Source organism: Corvus cornix, chromosome 6 (genome assembly GCF_000738735.6).
Source record: "Corvus cornix cornix isolate S_Up_H32 chromosome 6, ASM73873v5, whole genome shotgun sequence".
NCBI classification, from domain to species: Eukaryota; Metazoa; Chordata; class Aves; order Passeriformes; family Corvidae; genus Corvus; species Corvus cornix.
In genome coordinates this window covers 31,842,236-31,858,700 of record NC_046336.1, presented here as the reverse complement: position 1 = coordinate 31,858,700, position 16,465 = coordinate 31,842,236, and the positions used below count along the sequence as shown (strand labels likewise).

Here is a 16,465-nt window from a genome sequence, read left to right as displayed (position 1 = left end):
GGCTCAAACTTGAAGAAGAGGTCAGGGAAAATTATAAAGATCACATAATTTGCCTCTCAGAAAAGTGATTTTTAATCCTAATGCTGCTTACTACAAAGCAACTTGTTCATGAGACAAATAAGCATTCCTTTCCTTCATTAAAAAAAAAAAATTATACTCAAAGGAATTTAATTGGTAATATTGGTACCGTCCATTAAAGAGCCAGTTTGCCTGGCTGAGTTTGCTACAAGCTATAAGCACCTAATAGTGTTTGTATTGAATTGTTTGTATTTGCAGAAGTTATATCACATTTGGGCACAATATTTTTTGACAAGTCTACTGGCTAAAATATTGTGTGTAACTGTTTTCTGCTGAAATTGGTGTTCCAAGCTGACTCTCCTGTAATCTGTCTGGCTTTGGATGTCTCCACTGGGTCATGCAGTGAACAGAAGCTGCTGTGTCAGTTGGATACTCTTGAAATGTCTTTTCCTGAGACAGTCTCAGGAACAATCTCACTTAAATCTTCGGGGTCCCAAGCTCTAGGACTACTCTGAAATTCTATGTGAAATTCTCTGAAGGTCTGTGTATGTTTAGGAATAATTTTGCTACTCTAGAACCTTGCCCAGAAGCTGAAAATAACTCTGTATTATTCTTCTAGGAAAGCAAATATGTATGTGTAAAGTGGGGAGTATCCAGTACTCCTGAAATTATCATTTCTAACTGGGACCAGTGATCGTATTTAGTGGTGTCCTAGTGACTTGCTGACATTAACGACAAGAAAGCCTTCATCAGGCAGACATAGGTGATGAATCACTGCTACCTCCTTCCTATCCAAGAAAAAAACACAGCTAAATGCAATGGAGGTTTGGCACAAGTGGCTGCTCTACTGTTTCTGCTTCCAAAAGATATACAGTTGCTTTGGCTTCCCCTTTCAAGCTTGAACTTTTAAATGGAAGCAGTTTGTTCTACACTGGTAGACCAAATAAACAAAGAAACATTATCCCAAAAACACTGACCCAAAGTCTTCTGCAGTGAAATAGGAGCGTCCAAATCACTCATACTAAAAAGTCAACAACAAAATTGGCAGCACTTTGCACCACTCCAGTGTCAGTAAACAGAAACAAAACATTACAAATCTGTGGCAATTTTTCTTTCCTAAATAAATACTGACTTAGGAGACCTCTGGGAACATAAGGAGTCACTGGGTTTCTCTATATAGGAATTGTGTTGATAGCAGCAGTGATTCTATTTTTCATACAGTTATGAAGATTTGATTGCTCAGCTCATACAGGTCACTTACCTTCTGTCTCCAAATTTATTTTTTTTTAATTTTTCTAGTGCCAAGGTTGAGACTTACAGGAAATTAAGAGTTACAGCCCTTTAAGGACTCCAAGCTCTGACTGCTCACATACAAATTCTGTGCAAGAGAAATTTAATTTTCCATCTGTCCAAGACTCTTTGACCACTGTAAATATTTAATCCCCTTTATGAACACAGATGTCCTGTACTGTAGTTGATACAAATGTCATAGATTCACTGCCACTTTCACACCACACTTCAGTCCATGCTCTACCAAATATCTGTTGGTTGCTAACAGCACAGAAGAGATCTTATAGAATCATGCCTCTCTGGGCTTCAGTAATACATGTGAAATCATGAATGTTGTCCCAAATTAAATCAGAAGAGCTGCAGAATACTGTCCAATCATCTTTACTGAACAAAAATATCTGTGTTGCAAAATAGTCCCATATTTCTGAGTGATAACTAATAGCAGAAACAGCTCTATGTAGTTTGAATGTACCAGTCACGGTTTATGCCTCAGTGTTACTTTCTTCCCAGCTATTCTTCTCAGAGTGCTACCCCAGGAACAGAGAAAACAGCATGTACTGACAATTGTTTAGGCACAGGGCCACAGGCTGTCACACCCAGCTGATGGCGGGGTCCTCTGCTTCCTAGAGAGGTGTGCTGTGCCTCCTTCCCTCCTAGCAATGAGTGCTCACATCCCTTTCATGGCATGCCTCTTGTGCCCTCTGATATTCAAATGTTTCCTCACAGTTTCTCTTTTCTCCTCATCTGCAAGCGTTACTCTGGTCTAGGATCTTTTCCTTCACTATTTCTGTTCTGATACGTAAACACATCCATGCCTGTCTTCCTACTGCCTGGAAGTTGGATTTGGTTTTTTGCTCTCAAATCTTACTCCTTGTAAAGCCAAGGACTTTATCACCCAATAAGTGGGGTAGAGATAGAACTGAGTATCAGGAAAAAATCAGTCTGGCTTAATAGAAAGGGACTTTATCATGTTGTTTCTGATTTTCATATCAGCCCATTTTTTTCTTCCATTCCCAGTTCTATTCCAGTAACAACAAACCTAGTTCTGTGAATTAAATGCCAGCTCCCACCACACCCCTAAGAAAAGAGACCATCCATGTAATTTTCACAGTTAGTTTTCCCTTCTGCTGAATCCCAAGCCCCCTGAGAGAACAGGTCCCTCCTGTCCACCTCTGTTTACACGAGCACCTTTCTTTCTTCACAATCAGGTCACCCTGTGCTTGGGATAAGAAATTACACTAAACAATCCAACATGGAAATTTGCAAAGAAGCCAAGAGTGCTCACCATGAAGTGTTGTGACCAGGCTGTGTGTGAGCCTCAGTTCTGGTCCTCTCCTGTGCCTCTTTGTTCTCCTGAGTGCAGGCTGCTACCTTTCTGCCTGCTCTTTACGAAATAGTAAGAAGGCTAATTTTAGGGTGCTTCATCATGCTGCCATGCAAAGACACAGTGTCATGTCAGAATCAGCAGCATGTGGCACCCCTTGGAGCTATTTTATAAGCTGAGGTTCAGTGTGTTACCAAATTGGTCTCTGCAGGGCACAACCTGCTCAATTATTGATATTGTATTCCTGTAGGATCACATCTTAAAAATCAAAGGTCAGTTTTGGCCTGACCAAAAGCCCAGTTTAATGACATGAGAACTGGTGTCTCAGCATCCAGCTCTTAAACCAAAAAACCCAAAAGATTACATGGGAATTTCCTGGTGCTCAGTTAGCACCTGGCCTGCTGATCTATTTATAACAGAAAAATTCATGTAATAGTGTGAAACATCCCTTCAATAGGAAGAAAATGTGCCACATGTGGGAAGCGGCTGCACTCCCAACCCTCTGTGTAGGATGCTCAAAAATGTTCAGCATCTTCAGCCCCAACCTGCAAGTTGCTTGGGCACTTGTGTGGCTTCTGCCATAATGCCAGGGCACAGGGGAGTCACTCAGTGCCAGCTTGTGTGGGCTTGGGGACACTGGATCCACGCAAGGGTTTGTGAGTGCAAGAGCTTCATCCCTAACACAAAGGTCAGCTTGTTTGCTTCATTATAGACTCCGTGTCCAGGGTTCATCCTTGTCCTTCACTGCTTTTTCATTTTTTTTGCATTCATCATCCTATGAATAGCATTCCTTTGGCTATTTCAGCTATAGTTTGTTGCCTGAGAGGATGAGGGGAGTGGGAGGTTGCAGGTTTTTGGTTTTGCTTATCTTAATTTGAAGGTATGTCTCCCCAGTTTTCCCTTACCCAGCCCCCTTTATCAGATGCCTCGAGTTAACCACAGAACTTGCAATGTTATCAGTTTAGTATTTCTATAGTGATTTATGTTCACAATCAGGTCAAAAACTGTTCAAGTTGTTTCAGCATGTTGCCATCAGTTAATAAATAATTGGTTGTAATAATTGGTAAGCACACTTGCATTTGAGCTAACCAGAATTGTTTGTGAGCAGGGTGGGCAGGCAGAGAACTACAACATGCTCAGCTATAAAGTGGCAGAGCATATAAAACACATACTCTGTGTATGTGTGAGTTGTCTACATGGATACTGTGAAGAATCTAAAGATGAATTGTAAAACAGAAACGGCATAAAAGGGTCTGACCATCCCTTGTTTGTAAGGCTATTTGCATTCTAAAGCCTTTTCTTTGTCTTAATCAAGAATATTCTACACAAAGGCTTCACACAAAGGTTGGCAATTTCTCACAGCAAAATGCTGACATCTCTAATTTCATGTTATCAGCTGTTCTGGACACCCATTTCTATTTTCTATAGTCTGTGACACATCAAAGTATAAAGCAAAGGGGTTTGAAATGTAGAATTAAAGTTTATAAAGTATGTCCTGGCTGTTGCCAGAAGAAAATGGAGGCAGAGAGCAGAGTCCATCTCTGTTATTAACTATAGAGAAAGTTTTGTGCCATAACACTGTAGCCTTCAAAAACATGTATATTAACTGAAAGATGTTTTCTAGTAATTAAGCATAAAGTACATATTAGTTAACCCTATATATGATTATTTCCCCATTTTTGTATTATCTCAGTGGGGGATTAACTGGGGTACAATTTAAAAACCACAATTATGCTGACAGCTATCACCAGGCAGTAGCCAAGCATTGCTATTTTAATAATGGCAGGGGAACTGAAAATAGTTTCCTTCTTGTTGTGACCATCAGTAAGAAGACTGTGCAATGGTAATAGGAAACCCTCAGTGCTAAGGCACTTACAAGGAAATAAATTCCACCCCCGAAGTTAAGCAGATTTACATTTCTTGTTTTCACTGGATTTTGTATCTCTGAGGGTTTTTTGCAAGTGCTAGAATGGACATTGGGAACTTTGGGGCGCAAGCAACCCCCAGTTCTCTTGAGCACTGCAGCTCCAGAACCCCATTGTGGCAGGTTTAGTGGCAGTGGGTGCAGCATGGGTTGTGCTGAGTGGCACGGAGCCCAAGCAGTGCTGTGGCACCAGAGCATGTACTCCCTTTCCCCCACTGCCTGTGGGTCTTTAGCCCCAGGAAGGGGGGATCCCCTTAGGTACTAAGACAGGTACAATATGGTTTCTCTGGCAGAGAAAAGAAAATTTGCTAAGATAGGTGATAAGTAGAATAAAAATACGGCTTACACTTTCTTTGAAGACACATTTGAATTATTCATTTTACAGTATTACAATTTAGGATTAGAATAATTCTTTTAAATAAAATAGCTGCGTCTGTTACGGAGGGAAGTTGAGATTTGGGCAGCACTGGATGTTGTTTCATCTTTATATATTTTTTATTTCATGTGTTAAGGCAGTTATACCAAGTGACTTTTCCTTGTATAAAATTGCAGTGGGCATATAATATTCTCTTCAAGTACATGGGCATATCCCCACATGCTGGTCAGAGGACACATTGCACAATGAATGCCAATATTTAAAATCCACTTCACAGTGTAGTTATTCAGTTACTACTCCTTTGAGCTCACAAATAAAAGGAAAAGAAAGTTAAGAAGATAACTGAAATGTTTTCCTCCATTTGCTCTGTGCCACAGCTCCTGCTAACCTTCCAGTCTTAGATGCAGAATGGCAAAAGGCAAATCACTCACATTTCTCCTTTAAATAGCAAAACTGGGTATTTGCTACCCTGAAAAGTGCTGCATCATTTAGCTTGTGTCAGCTACGCAGCAATCTCATTTTCTCTAGGTATGAATTTAGTATTTCTGGTTTGAATCTTTACTGATAAATCTACAACCACAAATCCTGAGAAGCCCTGTAGAATTGTACCTATTTACATATACAAAGGAGTGTTTAATGGCTGGACCAAGACATCCCATCCGTTGGGATGTTGTTAAATGATTTCCATTTAACAAAGGGCAAAAGGACACCAAACACAGAACTTTCCTTACCCACAGTTTGCAAAATCACTTGCTGTGAAGTATGCCTGGTCCTGGCCTTTTTTCACTTCCTGACCTACATAAAGGTGGATCCTACTATAAAGAGCCTGCTAAATAAGGAAATCTCATTTGGATTCCCAACCGGGTCCAATTACATAAATTCCAGTGGATTTTCCTCCCAGTACCAAGCGAAATACCAGGGGAAAAAAAAAAAAAGTTAAAAAATGCGTCTGGCATGTAAACTTTTCTTTTAGTGGTTCCACTAGAGACACGTGTTCAGTGAAAAAAAAGCGTTTTGCCGTGCCCACCTTGGGTATGCTCTGACACGGAGAAAAGCTTGTAGCCAGACTAGAGGATTCAGAAAACTGCATTCCTTTGTGCGGGAGGGACAGAGCAAAGCCCCAGAGCCACGCCGTTCCCTGGAGCAGGAAGGCCATGGAGGGCTGGAGTTCACACTGCTGCCTCCCGCTGCAGCAGCACCAGCGATCACCCGCGGGGAACGACTCCGTGCTCTCACAAGTTAATGACGCGTAATTGGAGTATGAAGAACAGTTTGTTCCTGCTTCTCCCTGGCGGATCCAGTTCCTTCCCACTCACTGATCTCATTCTTTTCGTGCCCTCAGAGATCAAGCAGAGGCTTCTGCAGATCTCCGTAGATCTGGGTAAGGAACAGCAACACGCGCCCAAGTGTCTGAAGAACTCTGCAAGGCAGGCGAAACACGCCATAAGAAGACCTCTTCTCAGGGAGCTATTTGCCCCAGGACACACGTTTTTTTATTCTCAGTTTAAAAACCGTGACGTAACACAACGACGGCTCTGTATTTTGCGCTCACATGTGTTCCCATGCCAAGAACGCGTACAGCTGCAGTCACCACCGGAGGGAACACCCGAGCTCCGTGCCCAACCCTGCCGCTTCCCCGAGCACACCACGAGTACGAAAACATCACTCCGGCGCTCCTCACTTCTTGGGCCTGTCCTACGACTCATTTTTGCTATCAACTCCTCGCTCCTCCCAACGGCGGGAACCGAACCACGCGGTGACTCCCATACCGACGTCCCTTTCGGAGCTCCGCCGAGCCCGGGTGACGGCACCGCACCGCATCCCCGCCCCTGACCACGAGACCGGGCCGGCGGGAGGCGGGCGGTGGAGCGGGCGCTGCGGTCCCGCCCGCCGAGCCGGCGCCTGCGCGGCAGCGGCGGCCGGGCCCTGTCACCGCGCCCGGGGCTGCTCACGCTCCTCACGCCCCGGCGGTGGCCGGCGAGCGCCTGCGGTGGGCAGGCTGCGGAGGGGAGCGGAGCGGAGCGCTTCGCTACCACCGGTGAGTCCCGCGGGCCTTAGCGGAGCCGGACGGTGCCGCCCTCGGGCCCCGCGGGGCGGACGAAAAAGCGGCCGGGGCCGCACTCGGGTTGTGGCGCCCCGCGGCAGGACTCGGCCGGAGGAGCGGGGCGGGCCGGGCGGCGGTGCCGTGGGGCAGGTGCGGGCGGGCCGGGGCAGTTGGGACTGGGCTGGGCGGCGCCGCTGAGCAGCTGCGGGGCACGGAGGGGTCCGGCCGCCGCCCGTCTCCGCCGCCGGGCCGCGCCCGCCGCTCCCTCCGCATCTCAGCGCGGCGGGCCCGGGGAGCCGAGCCGCGGCGAGCGCTGGGGCGGGCGGAGTCCCTTCACGGGGCACGGCCTGAGCGCGCGTCAGCGCTCCGACGGCGGCCACAGCCTGCGCGAAGTGTCCAGGCGCTTCCCTACCGCCGCCCCGCGCTCCCCGGCGGCACAGGGCGAGTGCGGTGCTTTCCCCCCGTCCGTGGTGGCTGTCGGCACCGGGCCGCTCCCGACGTCACGCGCGGGAGTATCCAGCCGCTGACGGCGCGAGTTGGCTCTCATGACCACCCACACACAGGGCTGAAAGAGTGCCGTGATTTGAGATCAAAGTTCAGCACTTTGGCTACTGACTCTTAAATGATACAGAACAAAACAACCCCGCCTTCCGTGGAAACACTTATACAGTTCAATAGAAAGGAGAACTTTTCTTTTTTTTTTTTCCTGCTGGAGATGGAGATAAATCTTGACTACAGAAATCGCAAAGAACTATAATCATACATCTTTTCTAACTTCTTGTGTTGCAGGTTGAAGCAAGTCACTGCTACAGATGTGTGACATGTGCTGTTGCATAGCTATGTCTTAACTGAAGACGTCTTTGTTTTGATGTCCCCTTCTGAATGTGGTAGGATATAGCTAGGGAAATATTTGATCATGCCTCACCTCCTGAGATAGGTAAACAGAATGCAATGTATTTTAAGTTTTTTGGCTGTTTTGGTTTGGTGTTGCGTTTGGGGTTTTTTATGCAGTCACAAAAATAAGTGTCTTGTTTACTGCGTTTTGACTTATGCAGAGAAAGTAGCTTATCCCGTTGTGCTGGCAAGAATTCTGCCCTTTGATGTATGTAACACTTAGATGTTAAGTGTTGGCTTGCTTCTTTGAGCAGTTTGGGATTTAGGTAGTTTATACATGTTATGACCCTGCAGAATGTCTTCTAAATAATGGTCACAGATGAAAATTTATAGTAATTTCACTTTGGTTTACACTGACTTTTAAACTGCTGTGAAAATACAGGGAAACTTACTATCATGGAAATGTAGTATAAGTAGTAGTGAAAACATTGTCGAGAATTCTTAGTTGTATGCACTACTGCAAATGAAAGAGAATGGTAGCTTTAGCTTTGAATCCTTTCCAAAAAGGTACAGAGTCTGTCAGCACATATACCGGTAATTGTAATTTAGGGATTAGGGGTGTGGGCTTGCTGGGGGAGTTGGTGTGTGTGTCCTCCTGTTACTGCAGAGTAACTGAAGCTGTAGCTGGTGTTGAATGCAGTGCAAGATTGTGGACTTGAGTTTCAGCTATTTATTTTCTTTTAAATTGTAAGTTCAGTTGGCTCATAGTTGTCTAAATGTAAGGACTGACACAGCATATTGTACTTGCTATTGCATAACTGGATTGATCAGAGCTGACCAATTTTTTCCAAGCTATGAGTCAAGTGTTTTTCTTGATGATCTTGAGGCACTACACAGTGCTTGCTGGAGTCATGCAGCTCCTCAAATAAAGAAAGTAGCCTGTGCTATTTCCTTGGAAGATAGTTGAGGTCATTTCCACTGGCTGGAATTGGTTGCAACTGCAAGTTTGTATAAATTTGGATTAGCGATTAAAGAAGTTGTACAAAGAATGATATTTTAAGTTTTTGAAACAAAGTTTTATCAAACCAGGGAGCTGCACATCTTAAAAGTTGTATATGAAATGGGAAAGAACGCATTTTCCTGCAGTGTTAACGCAAATCGTGTCCAAGAAAGCAAATCATGCTCTTAAAAAATTGTTCAGGGTTTTAATACATTGGTATAGAGAAAGTGAGCTCATGGATTACATGCTGTATAGAAAATAATGTAAATGTTGAGGACAATACTAAAGATGTGCATTTTCCTTTTTTCTTAACAGCTACGCAGAAGGAATATTCTAGAAAGTGAAGTTGGAAGATCTCTGATAAAAAGAAGTGTAAACATGTTGTGCTGGGGCAATGCATCTTTTGGACAGCTTGGATTGGGTGGAATTGATGAAGAGATTGTTTTAGAACCCAGAAAAAGTGACTTTTTCCTAAATAAAAGGGTCAGAGATGTAGGATGTGGACTGAGACATACTGTTTTTGTCCTGGATGATGGGACTGTTTATACGTGTGGATGCAACGATCTAGGACAACTAGGGCACGAAAAAGCCAGGAAAAGACCTGGTAAGTTTAGAAGTGGTGAATTGTGGAGATTCTGTGCGGTGGTGTGTGTGGCTTTCGTTTTATTGTGCTTCATCAAAGTCAAGATTGCCAGTGTCCGTGCATGTGCCAAATTCATGCACAGTAGCTCTTCCAAGAATGGACATATTTTTGACTGGAAAAGCATTGCTTTGCTTGGATGGGTTCTTGTGACAGTTGGAAGCAACCAGCTGTGAAACATGGCAGTCCCTCCATATTTTTGCCTGCTGTGCAGCTGGACAGTGCCACTATTTTTTATTTCAAGCATGGAATCACTTTGCCTAAGGCCGTGGGAGACTCGGTGCCTGCTTTTAATCTCAAGGGGAGTTGACCTGCTGCAATGCATGGATTAGCACTGTCCTTTTATGTATGGGTTTGGCTGTTGGAAAATGGTGGAAATGAGTATTTGGCATATCACAGTTGAGAAACATGCAGTGTGTTTTTAGTTGTCTAATATGTGATGTACAGCAGGTCTGATTAAAGCAATGTTCTCTTTTTGTAAGAGCTAAAAATAAAACTTTTGATAAAAGACTTATGAGCATATGCAGTGCTACGGGGAGAGGATTTGGAGAAGCCTAAGGGACGCTGTGTAACGCTTCTCTGGGCTTTTTCTTCTTCCCACCTATGTTCTGTGTGTGTTTCTGCTCCTTCCTAGTGCGGTTCTGGAGCAGAAGTGGGTAAACATCTTGCAGGGACTGCAGAGGAGTGTGCACATGGGCTCCCTTCAGAGCTTGCATGTGAGTCATAGCTGGTGCTGCTGAGAGCCAGGGAAGAGTGCTGCTCACACTGCTTACAGCAGAATGTAACAAACTGGAAAGGCTTACTAAGACTTCATTCTAATCACTCCTAGAGCAGTTTTACAACTTGCTTGGCTCAATATTTGCCACAAATTTTTCAAATGGAAATGAGGTGTCATTTGGTATTTTAGTAGTTCTCCTTTACTCAGTTTTGGTTTTGGTGCCAGTTAAAGATTATTTTTTTTTTTTTTTTTTTGAGATGTAGCTTTTTAAAACTAATTTAGACTTCTATTGGAAATCAGTATGTGGATATTAAACTGATAAACTGAAACTTTAATCCTGTGCAAACATCTGCTTCCTGAATGTGAAGAGAAATTCGGCATGTTAAACTTACTCTGACTACTTGTTGCTGACTTTGAAAATTATGCTGAATTGTCTTTTAAATCTAAAGGTTACAATGAAAATATCTGACTTTTAATTTGTATGACCTTTCATATATAGTCGACCTGCTATAATTTTTTCTTTAACATGCTCAGACACACGAGCATTGTAATTTCCTCTGTAATTTCCATTTCACCTAGAGGTTACTGATAATACTGCTGAGTGTTGTCATATGAAGTCAGAGCATTGGGATAACTCACTTGCACAGTCTAAAGAGGCTTGGTATCTTTACAGATGGGTGGATGCTCTCTTTTGAATGTATTTCTGTTTACTGAAGATAATTTTGTTGCTGACTGTGTGTCTTTTCTACCTCTGTGTCCCCACTGCCTTTCCTCTTTCTGCCTCCTAGAGCTCTGCTTGCCATAGGGACTACATGAATGTTCCTTAATCCATATTAGGCAGAGTCAGACTGGCTGGTTCAGCAGCTGGGGAAGATTGCCTGAGCTAATCTGTGTGCTGGTGCCCCAGCTGGAGAGTGCTTCCATGACCTCTCTTACTGGCAGAGCTGTGGGAGGCTCTGATGAGTGAATTGGGGTGGTAACCTCTTTAGTCAGACCAGCTGTATGTAATAAAAAGAACTTATATCTGCTGCCTGTGTTGGTTTATTTTGGAAGCTGAGTGCCTGTCATGCTGCAGATAATGTTAGCTACTGTTTTGAAGTTGACTTGGGCTGTGCTAGGCTGTGTTTAGAGAGCCCGTAACATTGACGATACACAGGCTTTTTCAGTACTGTGCCATTCTTAGGCTGGAATAGAATTTGTGTTTAAAAACTGGGAGTAAAATGTTCAAGCAGTCCCTTATTTAAGGGAACTACTAAAAATTCGAACCTTAATGACAGGTGCTGATGGTATTTCTCAGCTTTACTTATTGCTGAAATGGAAACGTTACACTTCTGATCACAAATCATAAGCCCAGAACCAGAGTTTGAGTGTTTCCAAAGGTATTGGTGCAGGCTACTGGAAAAAAAAAAATCACAGATATGTTAGTGTGTGCTTTTCAGAGGCATGCACTGTATGTCTAGAAAAGTTACTCTTTAGGATCTGTTTCTACAGTATTTTACATTATAAAGAAGATGTTGTGTAGCTGATTGCAAAATCAGTAGTTTCAGTCTGTAATTTGCCCTGCCTTGTTTTGCAGGCTTTTTCTTAATAATGAATAGGTGAATTTAATTTGCTGTGGTGGAATGTTTTCCTCTTACATAATGTCTACACGTGTAGTCATTTGACAGTAATCTATTTGACCTTACTGTTAATTGAGTTCCTGCACATTTTCAGATAGCAAGATTAGAAGGATCCATTATGATCAAGCTGCAGGTTTTGTGCACTTCTGTATATTGCTCCAGACACAGTCATTATTTGGTTACTTTGGGGTGTCAAATTTAACATATTTCTCCTAAAATTGAATGTTCATAATTTTAAATAAAATGTGTTTCAGCAGAACTTAATGGGCTCAGTTGAACATCACTTCAGTTGATGTCTTAGTACTGTGTAAAACTGTTTGGAACAACCCTAGCTTGTTAGTAGCTTTTTTTTTTTTTTAACAACTTATTTTATCTATTTATTTTTTTAGAGCACGTTGGTGCACTGGATGCCCAAAATATTGTAGCTGTATCATGTGGAGAAGCCCACACTCTTGCATTAAATGACAAAGGTCAGGTATATGCTTGGGGTCTGGCTACTGATGGACAGCTTGGCTTGCCTGGAACAGAGGAATGCATCAGAGTGCCCAGGTTAAAAATAGTACATAATAAGTTGCCTTTTTGTTTAATAATGTGCTTAAATCACATTGGTTAAGCTATTCTACTGTTATAGGTAAAACCATATAAATATAGAAAATGTATATTAGCTATGACACTTGAATGCTGTGTGTAGACAGTTTCTCAAAAAGTCATCTTATGTGAGAAATGTGTTACAGGTGTGTTTGGTTTGATTTGTTGCTTTTTGGGGTGTTTTTGTTTGGTTTTTTTTAATAGTCTTCCACTAAGAATGAGACTTACTTTGGAAAAGTAGGATCGGTATTTTAAGAGTATGAATGCCATTTAAGAGAAGTTAAGGAGAAGTAGTGTTAAACTTTCAGTTTGAAGAAGGTACATTTGCTGTCTGATCTTTGTACTTCAGTTTTTACCCTAAAGCTTTTCAACTGTCATCAAATAATACACCTTCTAGTTAAAAAAATTAATGTTGGGCAGGGTCACGTGCTTGTTTTCAGAATGCCTTAAGCATTCCAGCTACCTGAAGTCCACACACAAACGTAACAATTCTTTGGAACCTTAGTAATTCATGGCTACAATATTCAAGATGTTATTTCTGCATCAAATCTAAAAGCCCACAGGTCCTTTAGAAACTTTTTTCCTCATCCAAAGTTTAAAGCGTTATTAGTTTTAATGTACATGTGGGTGTATTTGCAACTTCTTTATAGTATTGTGCACTGTGTATTAGCTCTGTAAACTGAAATTTTGGAAACTAGAAAGAATCAGTTTATTCTTGCATTCTGTGTTCGTTCCTCCATTCAGCTGTGTGAGATCGCCTTCCCAGCACATGAACCTCCCTAATTCTTCATTATGGTCTTTTACAGACTTTATCTATTTGAAAATAAGGCAGAACCTGACCTTAAAAGTTATGGAAAAGAAGCAGTTTTGACTTCAGGTTTTATTAAATAGTGGCTAATTAAAGTTAGGATGTTTAATATACTTCAATGAAAAGGATTCACATTTTGTATATTACCCTTTATTTCATACCATGATCTGATAGCTTAATTCTTTCTCTGTTTTCTTACCCCAATAGAAATATTAAAAGCTTATCAGAGATCCAAATTGTTCAAGTTGCTTGTGGTTATTATCACTCGCTAGCACTATCAAAAGGTAAGCCAAATTCTTCTTAAGTTTTGTGTAATTTCTTACCAGGGAATTAAAAAGTTTTTGACATTTTTTTTATCTTTTTTTAAAAAGCAATGTGTTTATAAAACATGCTGCCACTTAACACAGGTGGGATTTCAGGTTGGTAGGAGCACTGTAACTTAATGATGGAAGCTTGAGTTTGAAAAACAAACGTACAAATGGATGTTGAGTTGTGCTTTTATTTCTTTGAGGAGGGATGTGTGGGGTTTTTTTCAAATTCTATCATCTGGCTTTCATGTAACTTCCTTTTTATTTTGTTTCTTTTTCTTGGTCCTGTATCTTTCTCATCCTGCTGGCACGCTGCTCTGTCCCTTGTCTGTTTTAACCTGTGACCTCAAGTTACTGAGGCTTGCAGGAATGACTTCCTTGTCTGCTTTACTATGGCAAAGCCTCTGTTCTTTGGTGCTTCCATAGTTAAAATGCCGTGTCACGTATTAGCCACCTTTTGGAAGTTTAAATATCTCTTCAAATTTCTGCTGGGGCTGTGACCCCACACTTAGTTGGCCTCACTTGTGCTGCATGTCTGGTTAGTGCAGCTCTCCGGAAATGAACATGAGTTTAAATTTGCTGTTTGCTTGTCTTATCATGATATAGGAGAGTTGTGGCCAAAACTTCCACTTGGACAAAGTGGCTGCTGAAAAGGGTTAATGGAAACTTACTCTAAACAAAAATTCCAGAAAGATTGTAGTTTGTCAGTGTTTCTTAATAATGTATGATTAAAATATGAAGCAAGTAACTGTGGGGAGGTAGGTGTTCATTGTATGCAGATTGATTTTTTTTTTTTCTTTAAATACAGTAGTTTATGCTGATTATGTGTGCGTGGATTGTGTATGTGACTCTTAATGGCCTCATATTGGGTGTTTTCCATGCCATTATGTAATTGCCATGCCCAGGTGTAATTACCAAACCCAAAGAAATGCCTTTGTTTTCAGGGCAGGCAGGCAGAGCTTCACAAGTAACCCTTTGCCTGAGTTAAAATCAGCAGTAGAATGTGGGGAGTAGCAGAGTTGTGTTGTTAAGTGTTCTGTTGGTCAAAGGTGCAAGAATGTCATAGAAATTTGTGATTTAAAATTCACTCAGTCTTTTAAATAGTTACAGGCTTCAAGTACAGCATCACTATTTTCTTGCCAGTTCATGGATTTGCAGCTCAGTTTCTGTTCTTGACATGCACTGTCGGGTTTTCTGGGTTTAGTTGTTCATATAAATAAATAAAATCTGAGATACCAGTACTCCAGAGGATGGGTTTCATTGTTTTCCCATCTTGATAAAACTGTCATTGGTAAGGTGGAGATGGGAGAGACATAGGAAGCATTTTGAAGGTAACATAGCTCTTGAAAACATACCATGTCAGCAAAAGTAAATTATTTTGTGTTTGGGTGTTAATCTTTAGGATAGTAAATACCTTGGCAAAACACTGGTTGTTCAAGAGAGTATTTTATTTTGGAAGCAGTCTTAACATAAATAGGTCTTTGATTGTCATTCTTTTTTTGTTTTTTTCTTTATAAGGCGTTGAAAGACATTATAAACCTTGTGCTTCATTATCGTATAATGAAGACAGTATTTTAAAATATGTCTCTTAAACTGTGTGTAAAAATTAAGTATCTTACCTTAGAAAATCTTAGATGAGGCTTTTGATTGGTAATCGGAAAATTTTGCATGTTCAGGGTGCAACTTTGGCAGAGCCCTGCATAAACATCTGTGCAGTAGTGGAACTTCCCATGGAGCAGTGTCTTGTTTTGTAATAAGCAAACGCAGTTGACAGGAATGTTAAGAGCAGTTTTGGGAGGGTGGGGGGGGGGGATGGTGAATGCAATTTAAATACTTCCAGTCTGATTAAATGTTTGAGTTGAATGCCTGCAAATTACAGAAGAATGCTTAGCTTGAGAAGTCAGCAATTTGTATGCATTTTCAAACTCAAAAATATATGAAGAGTAGTGGTCTAACCTTAAGTTTTTCTTACAGTGGATAAACATTGTTTTATTAAACTATATTAATTTTATTTCTTGGTTGTGTATTTTTTCCTTCAAACAGGAAGTGAAGTGTTTTCCTGGGGACAAAACAAATATGGCCAGCTGGGCTTAGGTTATGAGTATAAGAAACAAACCTCACCACAAATGATTAAATCTCTGCTGGGAATCCCTTTTGCACAGATTGCTGCAGGAGGAGCTCATAGTTTTGTACTAACTCTTTCTGGAGCCATCTTTGGATGGGGACGCAACAAATTTGGGCAGCTGGGTCTTAATGATGATAATGGTAAGTAAGCATTGCTTCAGGACAGTTTCATGCTGAAGGCATTGGGTTGTGAATCCAAAGAGAGCAGTATTCCTAGGAAAGGAGCAGACAGAACAAACCTTGTTTGGTACTGTTGGAGTGTGCCAGTGCCACGTGAGATTGCATGAAGAAGACACAGAGGTGTTTTCCTCAGCTGTTTTGTAGTGAGAATTCTGACAGTGTTATGTTGAGATCCTTGTCTGCTTGACTTGTTTTCTTTCCCTGTTCTACATCTTCCTGTGACTTAATGGGATTGAATTAAAATACTGTGCAGTAGTTACGGATTGAACTGAATTTTGTGTGGATGAAATTGCTTGGCAAAAGCAGTAATTTATCAAAACTAATTGGTTGTCCGTAGTAGTCACATTTAAGCCATCTTCATTTTTTACTGCCAATTACTTTTACATTTCTTTCTCAGGCCACTTTTGATAATCATTCAAAATTTTTGGCTAACATTTCCGAAACTTCCTCTGCTAGGGGGATGGCCCTCAATGATTTTTAGCACGTGGTTAGGTTAGACAGAAAGTTGTTTCTTTGTTGTTTGTATTGTGTTACATGCATAGTATCTGCTCACAGGGCTCCAAGATGGCAGTTTTTGCTGTCAGGCTCCTGTAATACACAGTTTAGTAATGGATAATTTGTAGATGGTTTCATGAGTTCAGATTTTCTTACTGATTCATTGTTGTCAACC

The 16,465-nt window shown here is 41.6% G+C and overlaps 2 protein-coding genes across 4 annotated transcripts in view; one reads left to right on the top strand and one right to left on the bottom strand.

Moving 5' to 3' along the window:
* The window catches only part of MYPN (myopalladin), a 75,472-nt gene extending 69,449 nt beyond the window's left edge, over positions 1-6,023 (bottom strand). The window contains exon 1 of the mRNA XM_010400753.4: positions 2,594-6,023. The gene's annotated coding sequence lies outside the window, so the exon portion shown is untranslated. The remainder of the gene's footprint in view (positions 1-2,593) is intronic.
* An 811-nt stretch (positions 6,024-6,834) lies between these two features.
* HERC4 (HECT and RLD domain containing E3 ubiquitin protein ligase 4) overlaps positions 6,835-16,465 on the top strand; it is a 29,686-nt gene continuing 20,055 nt past the window's right edge. For 2 of the 3 annotated variants that reach the window (XM_039554007.1, XM_039554005.1), the window contains exons 1-6: positions 6,835-6,970; positions 7,766-7,913; positions 9,126-9,414; positions 12,177-12,336; positions 13,391-13,467; positions 15,535-15,756. In XM_039554007.1, the coding sequence (XP_039409941.1) occupies positions 9,189-9,414; positions 12,177-12,336; positions 13,391-13,467; positions 15,535-15,756 (685 nt within the window). In that variant the 5' untranslated portion in view covers positions 6,835-6,970; positions 7,766-7,913; positions 9,126-9,188. The remainder of the gene's footprint in view (positions 6,971-7,765; positions 7,914-9,125; positions 9,415-12,176; positions 12,337-13,390; positions 13,468-15,534; positions 15,757-16,465) is intronic. The other variant, XM_039554006.1, reaches the window with a different exon arrangement.